This window comes from Aquarana catesbeiana, linkage group LG07 (assembly GCF_042186555.1).
Source record: "Aquarana catesbeiana isolate 2022-GZ linkage group LG07, ASM4218655v1, whole genome shotgun sequence".
Taxonomy (NCBI): domain Eukaryota; kingdom Metazoa; phylum Chordata; class Amphibia; order Anura; family Ranidae; genus Aquarana; species Aquarana catesbeiana.
Window position 1 is genome coordinate 266,502,389 of NC_133330.1, and position 25,549 is coordinate 266,527,937.

At 43.4% G+C, this 25,549-nt stretch overlaps 1 protein-coding gene across 3 annotated transcripts in view; it reads right to left on the reverse strand.

Moving 5' to 3' along the window:
* LOC141102544 (ranaspumin-like) overlaps nucleotides 1-25,549 on the reverse strand; it is an 88,686-nt gene that overhangs the window by 34,358 nt on the left and 28,779 nt on the right. For 2 of the 3 annotated variants that reach the window (XM_073591469.1, XM_073591467.1), the window contains 3 exons: nucleotides 23,204-23,251; nucleotides 18,897-18,944; nucleotides 9,537-9,587 (listed from right to left, as the gene is read on the reverse strand). In XM_073591469.1, the coding sequence (XP_073447570.1) occupies nucleotides 9,537-9,587; nucleotides 18,897-18,944; nucleotides 23,204-23,251 (147 nt within the window). The remainder of the gene's footprint in view (nucleotides 1-9,536; nucleotides 9,588-18,896; nucleotides 18,945-23,203; nucleotides 23,252-25,549) is intronic. The other variant, XM_073591468.1, reaches the window with a different exon arrangement.

Genomic DNA, 25,549 nt, shown 5'->3' on the forward strand with positions numbered 1-25,549 from the left:
GCCATCAATGAGTACTTGTGCTAGTATGGCACCAGGACAGGGTCAGGGAAGCTTGGCTTCTTTTCGCCACGCCAGTGGCTACTGATCAAGGATGCCTGCACTGTCCTGTCACCATTTGAGGAGGCCACAAGGATGGTGAGCAGCGACAATGCATGCATCAGTGACACTGTCCCTCTAGTCTTCCTGTTGGAGCACACGATTCGAGGAATCATGGACAGGGCACTTTAGGCAGAACAGCAGAGTATATAGGGCAGGCCGTATAGTATATATACTGCTGTTTAGAGTATATAGCGCCTGGGGGCCTGGGGGATCCCCACGCCATTTAAAAAAAAAATGGGTGCAGGCTTTCCCTTGATATCCATACCAGACCTGAAGGGCCTGGTATGGATTTTGGGGTTGACATCCACGCCATTTAATTTTGGTATTTGTGATATTTTTAGCTATACTGCTGGGATCCTACAATACATTACAGCCGCGAGCAGTTTTAAATGACATTTTGTCCTTTAGAGATGTAATTTTGCTGTGGCACTGTTATAAACATGGGAAAGATGCGCTATTTTACTGGTATGCTACGGACACCCCCCAGGCACGATATTTAAAGGAATATTTAATTTTTATTGTTTTACTTTAAGCATCATTAAAAACACTGCTCCAGAAAAAACAGCCATTTTTAAAACTTTTTTTTGCATTGATACCTGTCCCCTGGGGCAGGACCTGGGTCCCCAAACACTTTTTATGGCAATAACTTGCATATAAGCCTTTAAAATTAGCACTTTTGTTTTTTCACGTTCATATCCCATAGACTTTAACTGTGTTTGCGTGTTCAAACAAATGTTTTGTCTGTTTGCATGTTCTGCTGCGAACCGAACCGGGGGGTGTTCGGCTCATCCCTACTTAAAAACTGCTGGTGAAATAGTGTTAACTTTCTGTGGGTCCTCTGTGCATGAAATTGGACCCCTCTCTGAGGGTAGTGTTGCACCCCTGTGGGTGGAATAGTAGCCCTTCCTGTGGGTGGAGTTAGGCCCCTTTTCTGTGCGTCTTATGTGGGTTGAATTAGCTCTCGGTTGGTGGAATGCCCCTTTTTGAGGGTTTGAATAGGCCCCTTTTTCTGGTATCACACTGGTTACTACCACCAAGGTGGTGGTAAATAGCACACTTTTTTTAGTTCCTGTCTCGTTTGTAAATTCGACTTAACAGATTACCGCATGATTTTTTTGCGATATTTACTGACATTTTTCTTTTTACGTTGTTTACGTTGTTTTATTATTTTTTTTTTTAAATGAGTTGGACTTTATTTACCGCATGCGATAATTTATGCAAATGAGTAACATGATACTGTTACCACATGCGGTAAGGCTTAGTGAATTGACTCCATAGTAATGATGTGGGGATTGGTGGGAGATATCATTAATGCCGCGTACACACAATCGGGCATCCTGACAACAAAATCCTGGATTCGTTTCCGACGGATGTTGGCTCAAACTTGTCTTGCATACACATGGTCGCACAAATGTTGTCAGAAATTCCGATCGCCAAGAACGCGCTGACATACAACACGTACGACGGCACTAGAAAAGGGAAGTTCAGTAGCCAGTGCGCCACCCTTTGGGCTCCTTCTGCTAATCTCGTGTTTATCTTGTGTTAGTAGAAGTTTGGTGAGAGACGATTCGCGCTTTTCAGCCTCATGCTTTTCAGTTCGTTACTGCTCTTCAGTTTGTGTTTGTGGGTTTGTATGTGGTTTTCAGTGCGTGTAGTCAGTTCGTATCTGTTTTTCAGTGCGTTCTTTTATAGTTTGCTTCTGTTTTTCAGTGCGTTCCTGTCTGCTCATTTCTGATTTTCAGGTCGCTCTTCTCAGGGCTTTCTGATTTTCAGTGCATTTTGTTAGTTCGTTCTGACCAGACAACAGTTTTCTAGCCATGTTGCGGGTACGAACTCATCGTAGAGTGAAGGGGCTTGGTGTTGGAGTTCTTGCTTTTCTCCAAGTCCAGTCCATGAACAGGGGAGGAGGAGTTCATGGACGAAGAATTGGTTGCTCCAGCGTGACCAATTCTCTCATATGCCTTGGTTGCGGGAGATCCGTGAGAATAATCCTGATGATTTCAGGAATTATCTCCGGATGACAGACCCCGCTTTTCACCATTTGTTGGCTTTGCTGTCCCCTTATATTACGAAGCAGGACACCTGCATGCGGCAAGCCATCACTCCCGTGCAGAGGCTAGTCACCACCTTGCGGTACTTGGCGACGGGGAGAAGTCTGCAGGGCATCAAGCTCTCGGCAGGCATCTCCCCCCAGGCTCAGGGGATCATTATTCCAGAGACTGTTCTGCCATAATTCAGCTCCTGCAGAAGGACTATATTAAGATAAGTTTTATCCTTTAACATCACATTCTGTATGTGTTTATGTATTTAATGTTTGCTAATGTATTGCATTTCTTTCATCATTCCCTAATTACCATGATTGTAATATGCTGTGAATGTCCTCTTTGTCCTCATGCATGCTGGAAGTTTTTAAAGTTCCTTTTTTGTCCTTCATGCATATTTGCCTTCACTAACCTCCCCAGCATGCTATCCTGGGCCCATACACACCTAGCCTAGTCACTTAACAATGCATTTTGTCAGATCCATTGTACTTCTTTACCCTAAACACCCCCTAAAATGTGTTTAAATGTAATTTTTGTCCTTAAATTCAGGCAGAGTGCCAGAGGCTTTTTTTGGGGGTCCCAAACTCATTTGAAACCCTCCCTCCCCCACCCAACCGCTAAGTCAACTGATACCAATCCTCTATCTGCTGACTTTGCCAAACCCATACACACTATACCTACCTCTTTTGTGGTCATATTTCTGGATAAATTCACCAAAGCATGTAGTAAAAGGTCCTGCCTGAATACTTTCAAATGGTACTGTTTGAAATTTTGTTCTCCTATTATCTTGATAGGTAATTGCAGAATGTAAAATTGTGCTTCAATTTGTACAGTGTGTATTTATATTTTTGTATTATGACACTTCTTACCTGTCCAGTAGGCTGCCAATAGTGTAAGTAAGAAGGGCCTGGCCAAAGTAGCACACATTATGTATGCATTCAGCTCTCAATGAAGTGGAGAGGGTTACCTGTCCAAAACATACCCCCCCAAAATATTTACTATGGGCCATCAGAGGGGGGGAGGAATCTGATAAGTGGACCTTATATTTTTGTCTGTAAATACTCCTTAAAATAAAAACTTATACTGATGTTGGCCAAGAATGTTTGCGTCTAATCTGCTTGCAATGTTATGTGCAAAAGTACTCATTTTTTTTCTTGTTTGACTCCACAATTTCCTTCTATGCCACAGGAATGGCAGACTGTGGCATCCCACTTTGCCCAGCGGTGGGACTTTCCCAACTGCGGAGGGGCAATTGATGGGAAACACATCCACATCGTCGCACCCCCCCAGCTCAGGGTCATACTATTACAACTATAAGGGGTTTAATAGTATAGTGATGTTGGCGGGGGTACATACGAGTTTTTGTAAGTGGACGTGGGGAAGAATGGCCGGATGTCGGATGGTGGAGTCATCACCCAGACTTGGTTCTACAGACGGCTCCAGAGTGGTGGCTTGGGATTGCCACCTGCAGAAGACATCATGGCTGGTGTACCGTTCGTCTTTGTCGCTGATGAAGCATTTGGGCTTGGTGAATGCGGCCATTCCCCATGAGGACCCTCACCCCGGACCAGAGGGTTTTTAACTACTGGCTGGCCAGAGCCAGAAGAGTGGTGAAGAATGCTTTCGGCATAATGGCCAGCCGGTTCCGCCTATTCCTGATGCCAAATCACATGACAGAATATAAACTAAACCATATAGTACTTGCATGCTGCATTTTGCACAACTTTCTAAGGAGAAATGCTTTGAACTATGTGGCCTCGGTTGGGGCTGAGGCCGGATTGCCAGATCAGTCAACCCTGACAAAACTTGAAGTTGGCTGTCCTGGCTTGCCCCCCCAAAACGCCAGCGAAGTCCGTCAAAAATATCTGGAATACTTTGCAGGTAGGGGGGTCATTGATATGCCAGCAAATGTTTGAGAAACATTTTTAAAATACATTTTTATTTTAAACAGAAATAATATTTCATTTGATTTACTGCTTGTGTTTCTTTTAGCAGTCTCCTAGGTTCTCCAATGGGCTTTTCTTTTTGGCCATTTTCTTCAATAGTGCAAACGTAATTTATTTGATACATGAGGTGACAATCTCTTCTTCAGCTAACTATTATGTTGTGGGTCTGCCACACACACCTTGTTTTTGTTGTTAACGTATGTAATGCATTCATGATAAAAAAAACATCCTTTTCAGCACCATGAATTAATTGTTTTGAGTCCCGAAAATGGCCTGATTGGGGCAAATTTTAGAGCACTGTGGGGTTTTCTACTAAAGGCAAATACACTTTGCACTACAAGTGCACTGCAAAATGAAACTGCACTGAAAGTGCACTTGTAGTGCAAAGTGGATTTGCCTTTAGTAAATAACCCCCATTGTCACTGTAAACACCAACTTACTCCACAAACTGGTATTGAGCATTGAAAGAAGAAGCCACATATTGTTGAGTATAAAACATTTTACTCTGTGCACATTCACATGTGAAAAGGGTTTTTGAACAAACCAACATATTTGTTGTATAACATTTTTAGGTTTGACAGTACAAATAGCCTTTTTTGGGTTAAACAGGCATGTTTAAAACCATAAAACATACACAACTCAGGAACTTACAAAGTTCAACTTTGATAAAGTGAAGGCATCACTAACATTAGTATGTCCAGACTGTGTTGATCTTGCCTTCATCAGATGGGGTGATGTCACCCCTGTGAAAGCCAAATTTTGAAGATGCACACAAACTGGGAGTCAAAATGGGGATTTCACTCCTGATCCCATGCCTAATGTCAACATGTGTTAGCTCCCATCATGGAGGATCAATGGACGTGTTTCGGGGGTGCAACCTCTTCCTCTCATCTACTTTAGTTGCGAGGAAGGGGTTGCACCCACAAAACGCATACATTGATATCCCGTGATGACAGATAGCACATGTTGACACACTGGGGGTTATTTACTAAAGGAAAAATCCACTTTGCACTGCAAGTGCACTTGAAAGTGCACTTGGAAGTAAAGTCGCTGTATATCCGAGGGGGACATGGGAGGAAAATAAAAAACAAATTTTTAGCTTGCACATGATTGGATGATAAAATCAGCAGAGCTTCCACTCATTTCAGATCTACCCCTTGGATTTAGAGTGACTGCAGTACAAAGTGTATTTGCATTTCGTAAATAACCCCCACTGTGTGCATCTTCAAAATTTGGCTTTCAAATTACTTTAAAATTGTTTGAAAAATAACACATTTAACAACAAACTTGAATAATTTTGGGGTGTTTTAGATTCTGCCTAAAACCTCAATTATGTTTTTGAGTCTTTTTTCAACATTATTGATGTCTTCTTTGATCTTCTGTAATTCACGATTGCACACCATTATCTCCCCAATGTGCACTTGCACTTTTGAAATGAGATTCTTCTTCCACAACATCCACATCACCTAAAATAAAAAAACACACCATGTATTATAAATATGCATGCATCCATCTATTACCTGAAGCTGTGGTCTCAGACACTGAGCTGTTGTGGTCACTATTTCGCCCACTTCATAAATTTCTCCTTCCTCAACATCCTCAGATTGTGGTGTGCTGAGTTCCCCTTCTATAGAACGTGTGGGGTTCCTGGTGTCCTCTGATGTCCCAAGTCTTTTCTCCCCTATGTGAATTAAAAAAAGGTATATTTAGTACACAGATATTTGAGGCCAGAAATAGGAATATGAAACATTCCTTGGAACTGTCGTACAATTGTCTGTTTTGACAGAGTTCCAAGCTGAAAACATTATTTTTTTCCCTTTCTAAAGCTGGAATACTTACCTGTTTTGTGCAAGTTTCACACATGGAGACACCCCTAGTATCCACTGGAGCACCTGTGTGGGACACCCTAAAAAGTTTGTTCTGGTGTCCCACACTAATGCTCCTGCGTCCAGATGTGTAAACAGCTGCTGGGTGTCCTCTCCTTACACTGAATCAAGTTTGCATTTCATTCTAGTTACAAACCCATCTAGACAACAAACTTCTTTTAATACAAATAGGCATGAACAAATGTAGTTAACCTGCATCTGCCAAAAACATCATATTAGTGGGTGAACGAACGATGTTTACTACTAACAATTACTGTGCCCATGGACCTGAAACTTGCCATTTTAAACTGTACAACAGTAAAGAAAAGCACATGTACCAGCACAAAAGTAATAATAATAATAATAGGAACACACAACAAATACTTATTTTTGCAGCACTCTCTTGATCCTTCTGTACTGATCGTGCTCCCTCAATTTCAGGTCTGACAGGCGTTTCCTCAATTGCTCCTTGGATCGTCGTACCCCAGAATTCCTGTGTAGACTTCTCACAACTTTAGTCATGATCTTGGCCTTTCTCACATTTGGGTTTGGGTGAGGTCCATATTTCCCATCATAGTCGGCCCTCTTCAAGATGTCCACCATCTCCACCATCTCTACAAAGGCCATATTTGAGGCCTTAAATCTCCTCTGGGATCGGGACGTTTTGTGGCTCCAGGCTTTCCTCGTCATTGCTGCTCTCCTCTGCATGCACCTGCTCTTTCTCCGCCATGTGCTCTCCCACTGTGCCGAAAGAGAAGGGGCGGGGAAAATACTAGAAAGAAGGTCAGGGGCGGACGGAGATTCACGCATGTGCAGTGTATATAAAGCATAACATGCGTGCAACCTACGTACGATCTGTGAGTGGAGGACGAAGTAACGTAAGCGTGCTAACGAAGGTACAATTTTGACTTGGGGCATCAGTGGCCTATTCTGCTTATAGATTGAGGCCTATATTGGGACAAGATTATGAGAGTTTAGCCTGACATTAGGGTTTGTCTTGTGTTGTGTCTTAATGATGGATCGATTCAACGATCACAACTTCCCCTAATTCATTAATATGTACAGAGAGCTGCCCTGTCTGTGCCAGGTGAAACACCCCTTTTATAATAATAAAATAAAGAGGAAGGCAGAGCTGGATCAATTGCTGGAATTGGTGAAGCTGCAGATCCCCACGGCAACCATCCCCTATTTGAAGGCCAAAATTGGTGGCCTGAGGAGCACATATAATAGGGAGTTCAAGAAGGTCCAGGATTCCATGAGATCAGGAGCAGCAGCAGATGACATTTATGTCCCCAGGCTCTGGTACTACGACAGACTGTGTTTTTTTTGTCAGACCAGACTGAAATCAGGCCATCACTCTCAACCCTTCCTTTCACACTTCCTTTCACTCTTCCTTCCACCTCAGCTGAGGCTTCTGACGTCCAACCTGGGCCTTCCACCCAGGAAGAAGTGGAGGAGCCCAGCTTGAGCCAGGTATAGCATTGTTCAACCTTTTTTATATTTTTGGTAAAAAAAATTATGATGTTAACTATATGCTATTATTGATCACTAATTTCTGATTTAACAAAGTGGTTTACATATCAATAGACAGTAGTAGCCAAAAATGATTGGGACAAGAATGACAAATGCTGGGGTCAGAAGGATAGTCTTTTCTATTTGTTAACATTCAATTTGCAACAGCCATGAGCTCAAAATTGTGTGTGATTGATGACCAAAAAACTAAAACTATGTCCCATTTTCATACACAGGAAAGTCTCAGCCAGGAGGAGGCCGTGGAAAGTCTCAGCCAGGAGGAGACCATGGAAAGTCTCAGCCAGGAGGAGGCGGGGGAAAGTGGCAGCCAGGAGTTGGCCAGGCCCAATAGCCTGACCGAATCCCAGGTTCCTCCCCTCTGCCTTCCAACAAAAAGGCCCAGGAAGGGGAGTAACGTGGAAGAGTCAGCGCTTTTTTTGATTTGGGAGGCTACTGCGGCCCCCACAACCACCCCCAATATTCAAGAGGCCTATGCTTGCATGGCTGCCAGCAAAATGCAGGAAATGGAGGTGGGCCAACGTCTCATTTGTGAGGAAGTGATCTATCAGGCCCTAAATAAGGGGTTGAGGGGCGAACTCACAAGCAAAACCCACCTGTGTGAGTTGGACCATCCTCCTCCTCCTCCACCTCCTCCACCTCCTCCACCTGCTGCCTCAACTCCAACACCAGAGCCACAGCCCGGAAGCAAGCGTGGAAGCGAGCGTGGAAGGAAGACAAGAGTGTGATGGCCTGGGTTCAGTCTGGTCTGACAAAAGACGCAGGCTGTGTATGACCACAGCCTCGGGACATAAATGTCATCTGCTGCTGCTCCCGATCTCTCGGAGTCCTGTACCAGATTGTGCTCCCTATTAAATGGTCTCCTCAGGCTACCAATTTTGCCTGTCAAATAATTGATGTCTGCCCTGGGGTACAAAGGCTTCGCCAATTTCACCAGTTTATCCAGCGTTGCCTTCCTCTTTATTTTGTTATGATCCCTAAAAAATGTCTATTTTTTTTATTACAAATACTTGGCTATGTGTTTTAGTTCAAAAAGGACAGTTTGTTTGTGAGTAGGCAGGTAGGCAGGTACATTTAAACAATGTCAAACTAACAAGGGACACCAACACCAACCAATCTCCTTGAGGTTAAAAAATACAAGATAATAATGATGTTGTGGTAACTTGACACACAAAACGAAAAAAAATATTATGGAGATCACTAGAAAAAAAAAATCAGGAGATCTTGATAAAATTTTTTTAAAAAAGTAGATCACTATAAAAAAAAAAATTATTCTGGAGATCTGGCAAAAAAAATAATAAAGATTATTCAGGAGATCATGAGAAATAATAAAGAAATCAGTATGTCAGAACTCTGTGTGAATATCAGCAGCAAAACAACATTAATATTCTAGCATTATAAAGAAGAAGAAAATGAGCTGCATTAAAAGATGAAAAAATTTGTAGTGTGACGAATGTGCTATCTCCATTACGAACGCTAGTTTTGCCAGACCGAGCGCTTCCGTCTCGTACTTGATTCAGAGCATGCGTGGAATTTTGTGTGTCGGAATTGTCTATACACGCTCGGAATTTACGACAACGGATTTTGTTGTCGGAAAATTTGCGATCCAGCTCTCAAATTTTTGTTGTCAGAAATTCCGACAGCAAATGTCCGATGGAGCCTACACACGGTCGGAATTTCCGACAACAAGCTCACATCGAACATTTGTTGTCGGAAATTCCGATCGTGTGTACGCGGCATAAGTGCACTGGAGGTCACAGGATGGACACATCCAGAAGTGGCTGTTTCTGAAGAAACTTCAGTTCTCTGCATCAGATCAGTGTTCAGAAGCACGAGAAAGAGTATAGCTAGTATATCATTTTTTTTAATCAAATTTGTTTATGAGTCACTTTAAGGTTAATTGTGTTATAGCAGTGGTTATAAAACCTGAAGAAAAGCAAATTTATATACTTTATTATTTCTAATTTATTTGCAGCAGAACCTGCTGGAGAAGTTTCAACAATTCATTGTAACAATAGTTATTTATGTAAATACATTTTGGAAAAAGTCCTTACCAGTTCATATTCAGGTCCCATAACTGTGGCAACTTCACATCTAGTACCTTTCTAATTCAAAATAGGTAAAAATGGACTTTATAAATAATTGTGTATAAGTTTTGCATTGTTTTAGATTGCAAGAATTCTTTTGAAGATTCACAACATTGAAACACACACAGTATACAGGTTTTGCACCATGTTAGGTTCTTTCAACAGGCAATATACAATTCTCATCTTTAATAATTAGTAAGGTAATAAAGGGTATCACATATACTACAAAATGTATGCATGAATCTATGGCTTACTAATATACTAATATATATATATTGTTCCTCCTATTCTATATTTGTATCTTTGGTTTCACATCGGTTAGCTCACATTTAATGCAGACCACAAGGATACTAAATGTAGTGGAACAGGAATGTGGGCAATAACACTTCCCTGAACATGTGTACTATGTCCGCAATGGCGTCCCTAGGGGGGGCCAGACCCCCCCAACATTATGCTGTGCCCCACCATGTGCCCCCCCCCCCATTAAAAAAAAATCTTTTTTTTTTTTACAAAAAGGCAATGTCTTTTTGTTTGCATCCATAGCGGATGCGCCGCATCTTACTCAGGCCGCCACTGGAGTAACACAGTCTCTATTGAGAGGGAGAGCGTCCCCAGTCAGCTCCTGCGGGTGATTCCACCCCCTCCCTCTGCTCGCTGACACTGCATAATGCGAGCGCTCACACAACCACAGCCGCCCGATCTGCTCCTTCCCCTGCATCCTCATTGGCAGGGAGAAGAGCGAGTTGCAGGAAGGACTCCACCAGGACTCACAGTTACTGAAAAAACAGACTGATTTCTCCTGTGCTTAGGACAGGAGAACCAGCCTGTAAATTTCAAGAGATGCCAGACCAGTGCTGTCAATAGCAGGGGCAGAACAGCAAGAGGAGGCTGGGGAACCCCATAGTGGCAGAACACCAGGGCCCGGTGGCAAGCATACCTTTGCAACCCTGATAGTTCTCCCACTGCTTTGGACCCTTATATTTTCTTGGTATGCTGGTGACATATATCTCTTGTGTTCTGCCACCCTGGGGTGCCCCAATACAGTAGGAAGGGAGCTCACTGCAGAACATGTGAAAGGGCCCGTTGTGGGATCGTAGTAAAGGGCCCCAGGATATATATATATATATATATATATATATATATATATATATATAATTGCAATCTGGAGACACCAGCACAGCCGTGTGAATTGACTTCCAGCTGCTATAGTCTGGTTACATCTTTTAAGCTGTTGGTTTTCCAGTAAAAGTTATCCAGGTGAATACAAGGTGTCACCCCCTTCCCACTCCTAGGAGCTGCTGCTCGTGGGTGCTTGGGACAACCATGATAGGTGCAAGCTAGGAGAGCTTTAGTCACTTCTGGGTTTAGGGCTGTCATTCCCCACCTGTTGTGACAGGGGAAGAAGTGGATCAAGCACAATCTGTGCTCAATCAGCTTCAGTTGAGTGCCAAGGTAACATTAGGGGTCTAATAGTTCTCTGATGTCCCTTTAAGGAGGACCTGTCATGTTCATTGTGCTATCATTTGGGAGCTTTCAGCCCCTATATGTCATAGCAATAAAGTTAGGAGAAAAAAGTTAAGAAAAAAGAAAAGTCTTATAAAATCAATAAAAAAAGCAACCCTATAGTGTCTAATATTTTTTAAAGCCCTCTTCCCCCACATACACAGACATGAACTTAAACACACACATTGGGTGCAACTATGTATAAAACCTTAATTTGAGCTAGAGTTGCACATATTAGGTATCACTGCGCATGCCAGAGTGAAAGCAATAATTGTAGCGCCATTATTCAAGGTTAACTCTGAACCAATGGTCTACAGGGGCTTTTTTAAAAGTCTGTCTGTGGACAATTTGGGTACCAGAGTTTGTTGCCCTTTTGCAGGCACAAAAAATTTTAAGGCTTGACATGTTTGCGATTTATTTACTCAACACAACCCAATCTTTTATATTTTACCAAAAAATTCTGTAATAATGTGCAGACCTAAAAAGTGAATTTTAATGTGTGCAGAAAAAAATAAATCAATTGCAATGGCTTGGACTTTGTTAGTGTACATAGGCAGATCTCTAATTAGGCAAAGTAGGCAGTGGCCTAAGGCCTCACACTCACAGGGGCCTCGCACCCGCCTACTTTTGCCTAACGTGTGTGTGAGAGGGAATGTCCCTGGTCGGTGTCCCCAGGCTGGCGGGGTAAGCGGTTAAAGCCATACAGGTTACAGCCGGGCTGGCTGTAACATCCCCCTCACACAGAGAACAGCTCATGCTCTCTACTACCGTCCTAGCCATCTCCGAAAGCTGGCACCAGAGCTGGAAGGAGGAGTGCGCGGAGGGGGCGCTGGATTGCGAGCTGCACTATGCTCATTATGTGCGGGAGAAATGACCTGATCTGAGGTTGTGTCTGTGCACACTGCGTGCCTCCTCTCTGTAGCTGCAGCCATATCAGTGTTCATACAGGAGAAGGACGATCCTCTTAGGTTTTCCTGGCTAGATCGGGGCTTGCACAGTCTGAGCAGCAGTAGAGGTGGGTGGAGCAGGCTGAGAAAGTTCATCACAGTGCACACTCTGCAGCTCCGATCACTGTCCAGCCCAGCAAGCACCAGAGCTCTCCCCAGCTCAGCTCACAAGCTCTTTATTGACTCCATGGAAGTTGTTATTAAGGTGAGGTGCTAATGTATTTGAAGAACAAGCTGGATTAGTGTCAGAAATACAAGATTTGTGAAACATCCTGTCTGTGTCAGCCTGCAATCAGTGCTTGCAGATTACTGTTAAATTATCAGTATCCTGCATCTCTGATATGATAACAGACCAGGACAGCTATACTACTTCCCAGGCTCAGAAATCTTTACTGGATATTTACTAAAGGCTATGCGTTTTGCTTGGAAAGGAGGCGAGGCTAGAATTAAGTTCCAAGGCTGTGATCAGTGATATATTCAGTTATAAATGTAAAAAAACCTTTCTGCAGTGACTCATTATCAATCATTTTGGAATATCAGTATGTAGCTTCTAATATATAACGAGGAATCTGAATTTTAGGCTGGCAATAGAGCACAAGATTTAGCACCAGAGCTGCCCTCTCCCTCTGATTGCACCACTCCTCCTTCACAGCCACACAAAGCCCCTTAAGCTGGGCACACAGACACCAAAAATCAGCCAGTTCAGTAGAGACCAGACACATTCAGTCTGTGTGTAGCCTCCCCCCTTTCTGTTCAACAGAAATCAATCAGTAGGTCAACTTATGTCGAACGGCCACGCTTGAAAACTTTCTTTCAATCAGCGGCCAAAGCCAAATGGTTTCAGATAGACTCATGCACAACGAAAAATTTTGTTTAGTTTCATTTTGTTTTCATTTGTAAAATACATCATTTCGTTCTGTTATATTCGTTACATTACGTTAATTCGATTTCGGATAATTTGTTATTTCTGTAGAGTGTCGATATTCGTTATACTGAATTTCAAATCATGCCGAATTAATTTGTTATATTCGCTATAATTTCTTTCGTATTAGTTGAAATTCAGTATTTATGTATGTGTATATATATTTATGATAATGATTCGTAGTTGGAAAGTGGTTTGTTTATTGAATCTATTAACACACACACAATGACAATATCTCTTCTCCTCTGCTCAGATACAATACAACACCCTTCTCACTCAGTTCTCAGGAATGCACTTTACCAGTAATTCAACCTCCAGCACAAAATTTATCAGCTGATTGGACTGTAAGATTTACTTTGAGTTGACCTTTTGTTTCATTAGATCTTTAATGAATTACCGAATTATGTTGAATTCATTCGTTCTATCCACTATAATTTATTTCTAATTAGTTGAAATTTGATATTAATATATGTATATTGATTTGTGATAATGATTCGTAGTTTGGAAAGTCATTTGTTTATTGAATCTATTAACACACACAATGACAGTATCTCTTCTCCTCTGCTCAAATACAATACAACACCCTTCTCACTCAGTTCTCAGGAATGCATTTTGCCAGTAATCCAACCTCCAGCACAAAATTAATCAGCTGATTGGACTGTAAGATTTACTTTGAGCTGACCTTTTGTTTCATTAGATCTTTAACGAATTACTGAATCATGTCGAATTCATTCATTATATCCACTATAATTTCTTTTGTATTAGTTAAAATTCCTTATTGTTTTTTATTCGGATGCATCCAAATGTCCGAAAGATGTAAAGTTCATCCGAATTTCGATTCGTTACGAAATGAATTGCACATGTCTAGTTGCAGACTGGTCAGTGTATTGTGACATCGGGGGGAGTCTCACTGTCAGAATACAATGGCACAGAAGGTGAAGATTCCTCCACCTGTCTCATTTGTGTGGACGGGGTAAATCCATTCATTTATCTTTTCAACCACACCAGCTGAACAAAAAAAAAAACTAACCGTGCCTACTCCGCTTTAGACTCACACAACAGAAGCATGGGCATCTATTCCTTCTAGTGACACAACACACAGGTATTTTTCCTCACACTGATACATTTTTTCTACATCACTGTTGGCCCAAAGTTTTACTGCAGGATAAAATGAGTACTGCTATTAAACTGCACATGTCGCTACAAACTGCACCCCAGACCCTACTCCACCTGGGGAGCGGGAGGGGGACGCAGTTTGACACCTTCGCCCTGGGCACTGGATGACTTTGTCCCAGCATAACATTGCATGGTGGGAGTTGTAGTTCTCCACACCACACATTAGACTTGGCCCACCGGTGCCTGCACTCTGCAGAGACTACATACTGTATATCAGAATGGCACACAAAGCGAACGTGTTGGCTTCTCCTGCTTCACTGCTTGTAGAAAAAACCAAGGCTAGTATAGAGGAATCATCTGTCTGCTCTGCACCCTGTCTGTGGCGGGATCATCTGTGGCTATGGCTCTAGTGTTTGGTGCCTGCCTGCACAGTCTCTGACCATCTCCTGTATCATATCCACACAGTCTCTGACCATCTTCTGCAGCATGTTTGCAGTCTCTGACCATCTTCTGTAGCATGTCTGCACAGTCTCTGACCATCTTCTGTATCATGTCTGCACAGTCTCTGACCATCTCCTGTATCATGTCCGCACATTCTCTGACCATCTCCTGTATCATATCTGCAGTCTCTGACCATCTCCTGTATCATGTCCGCACAATCTCTGATCATCTCTTGTATCATGTCCGCACAGTCTCTGACCATCTCCTATATCATGTGTAAAATGAAAACAAATATACCGTGCTGTCTCTTTACCCCTTGCCGACCAGCGCATGATGATGTACATTGGCACAATGGTACGGCTCGGCAAATCACAGCATAGTGGGCGCGCGCCAACCGTGTACTCTATGAGCATGCCTGTGGGTCCCGCGGACTCAATGTCCGTTGAGGGCCCGCAATCGTGTCACGGAGCAGCAGAATGGGGAGATGCCTATGTAAACAAGGCATTTCCCTGTTCTGCCTAGCAACATGACAGAGATCTGCTGCTCCCTGTCATTGGGAGCAGTTATCTCTGTCATGTTCTAGCGAAACAATCCCAGCTACAGTTAGAATCACTCCCTAGGACACACTTAACCCCTTGATCGCCCCCTAGTGTTTAACCCCTTCCTTGCCAGTGTCATTTACACAGTAACCAGTGCATTTTTATAGCACTGATCGCTGTACAAATAACAATGGTCCCAAAATAGTGTCGAAAGTATCCGATGTGTCCGCCATAATGTAGCAGTCATGATAATAATCGCGGATCGTCGCCATTACTAATAAAAAAATAATAATAAAAATGCCATAAATCTATCCCCTATTTTGTAGACGCTATAATTTTTGAGCAAACCAATCAATATACGCTTATTGCGATTTATTTTTTTACCAAAAATATGTAGAAGAATACATATCAGCCTAAACCGAGAAAGAAATTTGTTCTTTATATATTTTTGGGGGATATTTATTATAGCAAAAAGTAAAAAACATTGCTTTTTTTTCAAAATTGTCACTCCTCTTTTGTTCATAGCGCAAAAAATAAAAACCGCAGAGGTGATCAAATACCACCAAAAGAAAGCTCTATTTGTGGAAAAAAAGGACATCAATTTTTTTGGGTGCAGCGTCGCAAGACCGTGCAATTGTCAGTTAAAGCGACGCAAAAAGTGCTCTGGTCAGGAAGGGGGTAAATCCTTTCAGGGCTGAAGTGGTTAATGTTGTGAGGTAGCAGGCGGCACAGCAAAAGTGAAAAATAGGTAAGTGAAATGTGCAGTGCTGTTTTTTATATCAGAGACATGTAATTTAATTATTATATTGAACGCTAGGTCTCTTCATGATCTTCCAACAACCTTTATGAGCACTGTTTTACTTTTTGATATAGTGTACATTCACTTTTGTATACACTTATTGTTTATTTTTTCTTATTCAAGGTGTTTACATATATTGTGCACCTTGTCTAAATACTCTGTCTTGGTTCATTCTAAAGACAGCATATTAGCACTGCACATTTCACTTACCCATCTCCTATATCATGTCTGCAGTCTCTGACCATTTCCTGTATCATGTCCATACAGTCTCTGACCATCTCCTGTATCATATCCACAGAGTCTCTGACCAGCTCCTATATCATGCCTGCAGTCTCTGGGGGGGGGGGGGGGGGGGCTACAGAGGAGTCAAGAGCAGGAGTGCTACCAGGACGGGGGTCACGTGAGGAGTCAGATGTGTGTAGACTGTGGAGAGGATAATATAGGGCGAGTTCAGAGGGTGGTGATAAATGGGAAGTACTCGGAATGGTCAGGGGTGGGTAGTGGGGTCCCCCAGGGTTCTGTGCTGGGACCAATCCCCTTTAATTTGTTCATAAATGACCTGGAGGATGGGGTAAACAATTCAATCTCTGTATTTGTGGACGATACTAAGCTAAGCAGGGCAATAACTTCTCCGCAGGGTGTGGAAACCTTGCAAAAAGATCTGAACAAATTAATGGGGTGGGCAACTACATGGCAAATGAGGTTCAATGTAGAAAAATGTAAAATAATGCATTTGGTTGGCAAAAATATGAATGCAATCTATACACTGGGGGAGAACCTCTGGGGGAATCTAGGATGGAAAAGGAACTGGGGGTCCTAGTAGATGATAGGCTCAGCAATGGCATGCAATGCCAAGCTGCTGCTAACAAATCAAACAGAATATTGGCATGCATTAAAAAGGGGATCAACTCCAGAGATAAAACGATAATTCTCCTGCTCTACAAGACTCTGGTCCGGCCGCATCTAGAGCATGCTGTCCAGTTCTGGGCACCAGTCCCCAGGAAGGATGTACTGGAAATGGAGCGAGTACAAAGAAGGGCAACAAAGCTAATAAAAGGTCTGGAGGATCTTAGATATGAGGAAAGGTTGCGAGCACTGAACTTATTCTCTCTGGAGAAGAGACGCTTGAGAGGGGATATGATTTCAATATACAAATACCATACTGGTGACCCCACAATAGGGATAAAACTTTTTCGCAGAGTTTAAAAAGACTTGTGGCCACTCATTAAAATTGGTAGAAAAGAGGTTTAACCTTAAACTACATAGAGGGTTCTTTACTGTAAGAGCGGCAAGGATGTGGAATTCCCTTCCACAGGCGGTCTCAGCGGGGGGGCATAGTTTCAAAAAAATATTAGATAAGCACCCGAACGACCGCAACATACAGGGATATACAATGTAATACTGACATATAATCACACACATAGGTTGGACTTGATGGACTTGTGTCATTTTTCAACCTCACCAACTATGTAACTATGTAAGGGTGAAACCAGAGCCACCAAGCTGAAGCCCAGAGGGGGCCGTCTGACTGAGCCCTGCAAGGTGCACCAGAGAGGAGGTCAGTGACAGCGCTGGAAGGATAGTCTGAGGGGGATCACTCATGTAAGGGGGGAGTGAATACAGTAAGGTAAGGAAGGGGGCACTGATATAAAAGTTCCCCCTGATATCAGTAACACCCCCCCCCCCTGCTTACCTTCACTCTGTGGAAGGTAGTCTGTGGTCACCAAAGTCCCCTCCATATCAGAGTTCCTGTTTTAGATGCAAGTTGGAACTCTGCGGACCCTGATGTAAAGGAGATCTCTGATGAAAAAAGGGGATGCTGTGCACTCTGATATAAGGTGATCTCTGGTCACCAGAGCCCCCCTCACATCAGAGTTCCCCTTTACACCAGTCTGCAGCATTCCCCTTTACATCAAATTTCCCCTTGCATTGTAAGGGGGAAACAGACAGACTCTGATGTAAGGGGGAACTCTGTGGTGGGTTATATTAACCTGACCCTCATGTAAATGGAGAAATATGTTTGACTTTTGTTATAACTTAAACACATTGCTAGTAGCAGCTGCACAAATTGTATCTATATTTGTATGGATGTAAAAAAAAAAAAATGATATATATATATAGATATATATATATATCTATATATATATCTATATATATATATAGATATATATATATATCTATATATACACACACAAATACCCTATGTTTAATGATATTTGATTAAAGAATAATTGGTTAGAGAAATTTTTAGAAACTGTGAATTCATAGTTCATGGTATTTAAGGCTCTTAATATAGGCGATTTACACAGTTAATTTTTTATCGCTTGAATTATTTTTCCCAATATGGGTGTGAATGGGGCCTCATGTCTTAGTTTTGCCTAAGGCCTCACAAAGCCTAGAACCACCTCTGTTATGCCGCATACACACGACTGGTCTTTCCCTCGGAACGAACTCAGTTTTTTCGACAGGGTTCCGACGGAGTTTCGCTGAAACGGACTTGCCCACACACGATCACACCAAAGTCCGATCATTTAGAACGCGATGACGTACGACGGGACTAGAAAAAGGAAGTTCAATAGCCAGTAGCCAATAGCTGCCCTTGCTCCGTTTTTGGTCCGTCGGAATAGCATATAGACGAGCGGTTTTCCCGATAGGAACTGATTCCGTCTGAAAGATTTGAAACATGTTCTATTTCTAGGTCCGTCAGAATTTTCGAAAGGAGCCCACACACGGTCGGAATGTCCAATGGAATGATTCCGTCTGACCTTTTCTGCCGGAAAGTCCGGTCGTGTGTACGCAGCATTAGTGTATATTTCAATTTTTTTTTGGAGGCTTGTGGGCTTATCCAAGAAGACGTTTTAAGTAAAGTAAACAGGAATTACAAAATGCTTTAAAATCTCCAACCAATCACATTTTTACACATTACAGTAGGTTAGGAGATGATTATTGATTGGTTGAAACACTTTTCATATGTCATTTCATGATATTCCACATGTTAATTTCCCTTTAACTCCCAGCTGATTTTCTTATATAGAGGTTTGCATTGTAAAATGTTCTTACCAGGATATCCGCAACTTTTCCAGCACTCTCTTTTTCACTATCCCCTTCCTATGAAACAGAAAAAACTATAACCACTTGCTGTTTTAAGACTTCTTTAACATTTTCTTTCCAGTGCAATGATCATGGCATTTAAAATACAGGTACTCCTCACTTAAGGACCAGGTCGTTAAACAAATTGGTTGCTAAACGAGAAGTCACAAGTAAACATTATTTTAAGCATTCTTAACTACTGTACTGTACTGTATTGTGAAAAAAAAGATCTAAACACACAACTCCAGCTCAATAACGTTGTTTTAATTTGCATAAGTACAGAACACAAACTTCTGTACTGTACAATACAATGATGCGCAACGTTCGGGTGGGGAGAGCTGGTCATACTTCCTAGTGGTTGTTAAACAGGTAAGTCGTTAAACGAGGAGTATCTGTACCGCTAATAGACTTATTTCCTTTGTTCACATGATTTAGAGAGAAAATCACGGTTACAGTGAATCAAACTTGGCCATCAATGTTTCTAAAGAAAAAGCAATGCTGAAATGCAGGCATCAAAATGTTTCTTTCAGGATCATTGTCAGCATTAGATCTTTGATTTTGTCTCTGTGGAACCCCTATGATCCTGAGCTCAGGCCTTGACATCAGTCTATTGAAATGATACCCTTCCACTCACAGCACAAAACCCGCCTCCTGTTACTCATCTATAATCGTCAGATCTCAAAGCCCAACTTCAGTTCATTTGAAAATTAAACCACCAGGGCAGGACTTAAAGGATAAGTTCACCTTTGGGAACATGTTCCATGTTCTATACATTTTTAGGGTGGAACATGTAACATATTCCTGCTCCTGCAGCTCTCCCCCAGATCCCCCCCATCCCTGTGGCAGCAGGCTGGGGATCTTCTCTCCGCAACTGCTGTCACAATTTGAAAAGAGCGCAGTCTGACTACGTCATTCATTTACAGAGTGCTGCGAATGAATGCCTACAAGTACCGTCAGCCTTTGTGTGCACTCTGCCTCTGCTGCACTGAAAGTGTACTTTTGTGGACTACAGAAAATCTCTCCTCTATGTTAAGAAGGTGTGGTAAAGGGGACTTTTCTGTGGTCTACATCAAAAGTGAACAGCCTAGGGTGACAAGACCGTTCCTCTGTAGATACAATATAGTGAGTGAGCATTGTCACCCTATGACAGGAAGTGTGTTACTGGAAGAAACACCAGGTGAATATTAAGGTAAAAGCATGAAAAATAAAAACTAATGCAGCCACCACATCTAAGGACTGGTAAGCTGCAATATATTGCATTGTAACACCAGAAGAAGGGGACTTAATCTCTGCTTGGGCAGAACTGGAAGCCCCATGTACAGACTGGGCACACAATACAAAGTGCTCTACAGGAACACAGAGATCATTCTAAAGACTATCACAGGTTATTGTCCCCAAATGGTGCCAGCTTCTCAGCACTGATGTTACCTTAGACACCTAAATTGTATTTATACGGCCCTTCTAAGCCTGGTTTAATTAACCAATAGAAGTAAATCGGTTTTATAAGGATACAAATTGAATGCAGAAATGAACTCATTCTTAGGCCCGGTTCACACTTGTGCGATGCGAGGACCCTGCGAATCCACTGCGGGTTCCCGCATCGCACCGACTCGCATGGCAGTTCACACTGCCATATGTGAACTGCTGGGGAGTGTCAATACATTGTTAACGACACCCCCAGTTCAACCCGCGTATCGCACTGCGAACTGACAGTTCGGACATGAATCAGATCGCATATGTGTGAACACACATGCGATCCGATTCTGGTCCGAACAGAAAAAAGGGTCCTGTGCGTGTTTGGACCGAATGCAGTGCAATATCAGCCATACTATCTGTATGCCTGAAATCGCACCGCACAGACATCACACGTAATGTGAACAGCAGTGCGCTGCAAATTACATGCGATGTCTGGCATAGCACAAGTGTGAACCGGGCCTTACACAGTGAACAATTATAATATTCTTGCCAATTTGGGAAATATCCCACTCATTCTTTTTTATTAAATAGTGAAGTTGCTTAGAAAAATACAACAGTTCAGAACTGTGTTATTCCCTGATATTTCCATTTTTGGTGGATGCTGGAGAGTGGAACTACCTAGCAGATGCCTATATTCTTTGTGGATTTGGTTGGAAGCTTTCTGTGCTTGTGTTGTAGGGCTCAGCATGTGCCATAGCAATTATGAAGAATTATAAGTTTGATTTTGATTTATTTTGCATTATAAAAATACAGTAAGAAGTGGTGGGAAGATGCAAAGGAGCAGCGCAACCTCCAAGATGGGTGAGAACAGAACCAGAAACGCTACAAAAAAAAAAAAAACAGCTCAAATGTTTTGATGAAAGTTTATGTAATGTATACATTGCATAGTTGCCAACATTGTAAAAAAAAAAAGTGGGACACTTTTGTGGCTGTAGGCGGAGCCGTACAATAATTAGGGGGTGGGGCATTCATTTGTAGGCGTGGCTCAGTAAAAAAAAAAAAACACAAGTGCGGCGCGCTTTGCGCACCGCGCCGAAAAATGGGCGTGGTTTACGTGCCATGGTGGGCGTGGCTTAAATGGGCGTGGCACAAGAGGGTGTGGTTAGAGTCTGAGATGAATGAGGGATGGAGAGGGAAAGGGGGAGAGGGAAAGGGGGAGAGGGGGAGAGGGAAAGGGGGAGAGGGGGAGAGGGAAATGACGGGACAGCAGCCCCAGATCCTACACAATAAAAATATGTGTATTCTAGAAAGTTTAACAATCAGCAGATAAAGATACTCCAAACACCTGGTGTTAGCACTTCAATCATCCCAGCACCATGATTGTTATGGTGTCAGGATGATTGAAGTGCAGTATTTCTATTATTACATTGTAATATAAAATGAAATCATTCAACTCACCATAATGCAGAATCAGTGGGAGCCCTGAGCGTGTCACTAGCCACGTCGCCTGCCCCCGGCAGAGCCCCCCCTTGCATCAGGTGTCCCCGGCAGAGCCCCCCCTTGCATCAGGTGTCCCCGGCAGAGCCCCCCCTCGCATCAGGTGTCCCCGGCAGAGCCCCCCCTCGCATCAGGTGTCCCCGGCAGAGCCCCCCTCGCATCAGGTGTCCCCGGCAGAGCCCCCCCTCGCATCAGGTGTCCCCGGCAGAGCCCCCCCTCGCATCAGGTGTCCCCGGCAGAGCCCCCCCTCGCATCAGGTGTCCCCGGCAGAGCCCCCCCTCACATCAGGTGTCCCTGAAAGAGCCCCCCCTCACATCAGGTGTCTCTGGCGGAGCTCCCCTTCACATCAGGTGTCCCCCAGTGGAGCCCCCCCTCTCATCAGGTGTCCCCGGCAGAGCCCCCCCTCACATCAGGTGTCCCCGGCAGAGCCCCCCCTCACATCAGGTGTCCCCGGCAGAGCCCCCCCTCACATCAGGTGTCCCCGGCAGAGCCCCCCCTCACAACAGGTGTCCCCGGCAGAGCCCCCCCTCACAACAGGTGTCCCTGGCAGAGCCCCCCCTCACATCAGGTGTCCCCGGCGGAGCCCCCCCTCACATCAGGTGTCCCCGGCAGAGCCCCCCCTCACATCAGGTGTCCCCGGCAGAGCCCCCCTCACAACAGGTGTCCCGGCAGAGCCCCCCCTCACATCAGGTGTCCCCAGTGGAGCCCTCCCCTCACATCAGGTGTCCCCCAGTGGAGCCCCCCTCACATCAGGTGTCCCCCAGTAGAGCCCCCCCTCACATCAGGTGTCCCCCAGTGGAGCCCCCCCTCACATCAGGTGTCCCCCAGTGGAGCCCCCCCTCACATCAGGTGTCCCCCAGTGGAGCCCCCCCTCACATCAGGTGTCCCCCAGTGGAGCTCCCCTTACAAATTCCCACAGCGGCGTGCGCCCCCCCTCCCCCCCTCCCCTACCTCAGAGGTGTCCACCGGTCTTTTCGAATACCGCATGCATGGCAAAACCCCCGCCCCGCTGCCAGCCCCGCTAGGCGGAGTGAGGCGGGGCGGGGCGGAGGGTGGGCGGAGTGAGGCGGGGCGGAGGGTGGGCGACGTCGGAGGAGCTCCGTTTAGCCCCCCCCAGCCGTCTTCAAGCTTCTTCAAGATGGCGGCCGGCGGAGACAATGTCTCCGCCGGCCGCAGACCTCTCGGCAAAAATCAAAAACCGGATTTTTCGGGACATTTCCCGGGACACAAAAAATTTGTGAATGGAGAGTAAGTCCCGGGAATGTCCCGGGAAATCCGGGACAGTTGGCAACTATGACATTGGGTAAAAAAACACTGAACACTTATATATAAAAAATTTAATTTCAGATGGTATGACATATTACCTTACAATAAATAACGGTTAGATCTTGTACTACACTTGGAGCAAGATTCTGAAATGAAATAGAACAGTTCACAAAACAATTCACATCCATAAAACCATTCCAATCTATTACAGGAGATCTATGATCACAGTATACACTTTCATTTTATAGCATTGTAATAGCAATACAAACAATTGTTATTTTTGGCAATCCAATATAAGATTACTTAAAGAATCTTCTTAGATGTTGTGAGTGCTGCCTGTCTGTTGGCCATTACTTTCCACAACTTCCTGGATTCCCTGCATGCTTTGCAGCTTCTCCTCTGCCCCTTACTTTTAATTTCCAAGAACTATATGTAGCAGTAAATCCTGCACTGACTCCACCTCCTTAACTGCTTGCTGACTGTATACTGTATATATACAGCTGCAAGGCAGCTCTGCTGCGCAGAATCACATACCTATACGTGATTCTGCACCTCCAGGTCTGGGGTGCACACACGCACCACCAGCAACCAGGTCCCGCTGTGATTGGACACAGCGGGAGCCAATCAGCAGGTCCAGCAGTCCCGATGTCCAACAATCATTCCTGAGAGAGACAGAACGGCGGTTTGTCGATTTAAACAAGGCAAATTGCCGTTCTGTGACAAGGGGAGGTAGAGATCCTGTGTTTCTACTAAGCAGGAACACGGATCTCTGCCTTCTCACAGTAAAAGCACACCCCCCACAGTTAGTAAACACTCCCTAGGAACACTTTTAACCCTTTGATCGCCCCTGAAGTTAACCCCTTCCCTGCCAGTGTCATTAGTACAGTGACAGTGCATTTTTTTTTAGCACTGATCAATGTAATAATGTCACTGGCCCTCAAAAAGTGTCACTTTGTGTTCAATTTGTCCGCCGCAATGTCGTAGTCCCGCTATAACTGATCGCCACCATTACTAGTAAAAAAAATAAATAAAAATTCCGCAAATTTATCCCATAGTTTGTAGACGCTATAGCTTTTGCACAAACCAATCAATATACGCTTTTTGGGATTGTTTTGCCAAAAATATGTAGCAGCATACAGATTGGCCTAAATTGATGAAGACATTTGATTATTTCAATTTTTTTTATTGAGTTTGTTTTATAGCAGAAAGTAAGAAATATTGTATTGTTTCAAAATTGTCAGTCTTTTTTTGTTTATAGCGCAAAAAACACAAAAAAACACAGAGATGATCAACTACTTCCAAAAGAAAGCTCTATTTGTGGGGAGAAAAAAGGACATACATTTTTTTTTTTGTTACAGGGTCGCACGATCGCTCAATTGTCAGTTATATTAACAAAGTGCCGTATAGCAAAAAATAGCCTGGTCATGAAGAGGGGGAAAACCTTCCGGAGGGCAAATGGTTAAACTCCTCCTCTCAAAACCCCTGTAGATCAGAATGCAGACTGTGAAATATGTGACACAGCAGTGCCTACTCACAGGGCACAGTGACTACATGTCACAGAACTCAAGGAAGTAAATGTGTGGGCCTCTTCCCATAGTAAGTTTACAAACTTCAAGATACAATAATGAAATGAATGTGATTTTACATTTTGACCAGAGACACGCTTTAATTTTAAATATGTACAAATAACAGTAGATGTAGTAGATTTATTAAGAAAAAGTGTCTATGACAAACTTTCTCTCCACTTTCACTCAAATGGAGCCAATCAGATTTAAGCCTGGGTTCACACTAGCGCAATCTCAGAGATCGCATGTGATTCGCACCCGCACCGCAGGTGCCCATCACATGCGATCTCTGAGCAATGCGAGTTCAGCCATACAGTTGGGTTATTGGATTCGCACAGGAAATAGTGCAGGGACTTGTTTTTACCCACACTAGAATCGGATCGCATGGGTGTCCTGATTTTTGTAGGTGTGCACAACCCTTTCAGTGTAGGGGCTGTCTATAATTCTGGGCTCCTTTCCCTTGGAGACAAGCTGCTACAGGAGCAGTGTATGTATGTATGTATGTATGTATGTGTGTATATATGTTTGTATGTATGTATGTATTTATGTGTGTGTGCATGTATGTATGTGTGTATATGTATGTATGTGTGTATGTATGTAAGTAAGTATGTATGTGTGTATGTGTGTATGTATGTTTGTAAGTAAGTATGTATGTGTGTGTGTATGTATGTAAGTATGTGTGTAAGTAAATGTGTGTATACCATATATTAAATAAATGTAGCGCTAAATCAACTTGTATAAGTAATAAATGTGCACGTGCATATAATGTCCCAAATAATGCCGTGTGGCTGTCAACACAAAAGTCCACAATCAGGGTAAATGAACCATGGGGCAATACATGCAACTTCTCAACGATGTACTCAGAAGTCTTCAAGGTAA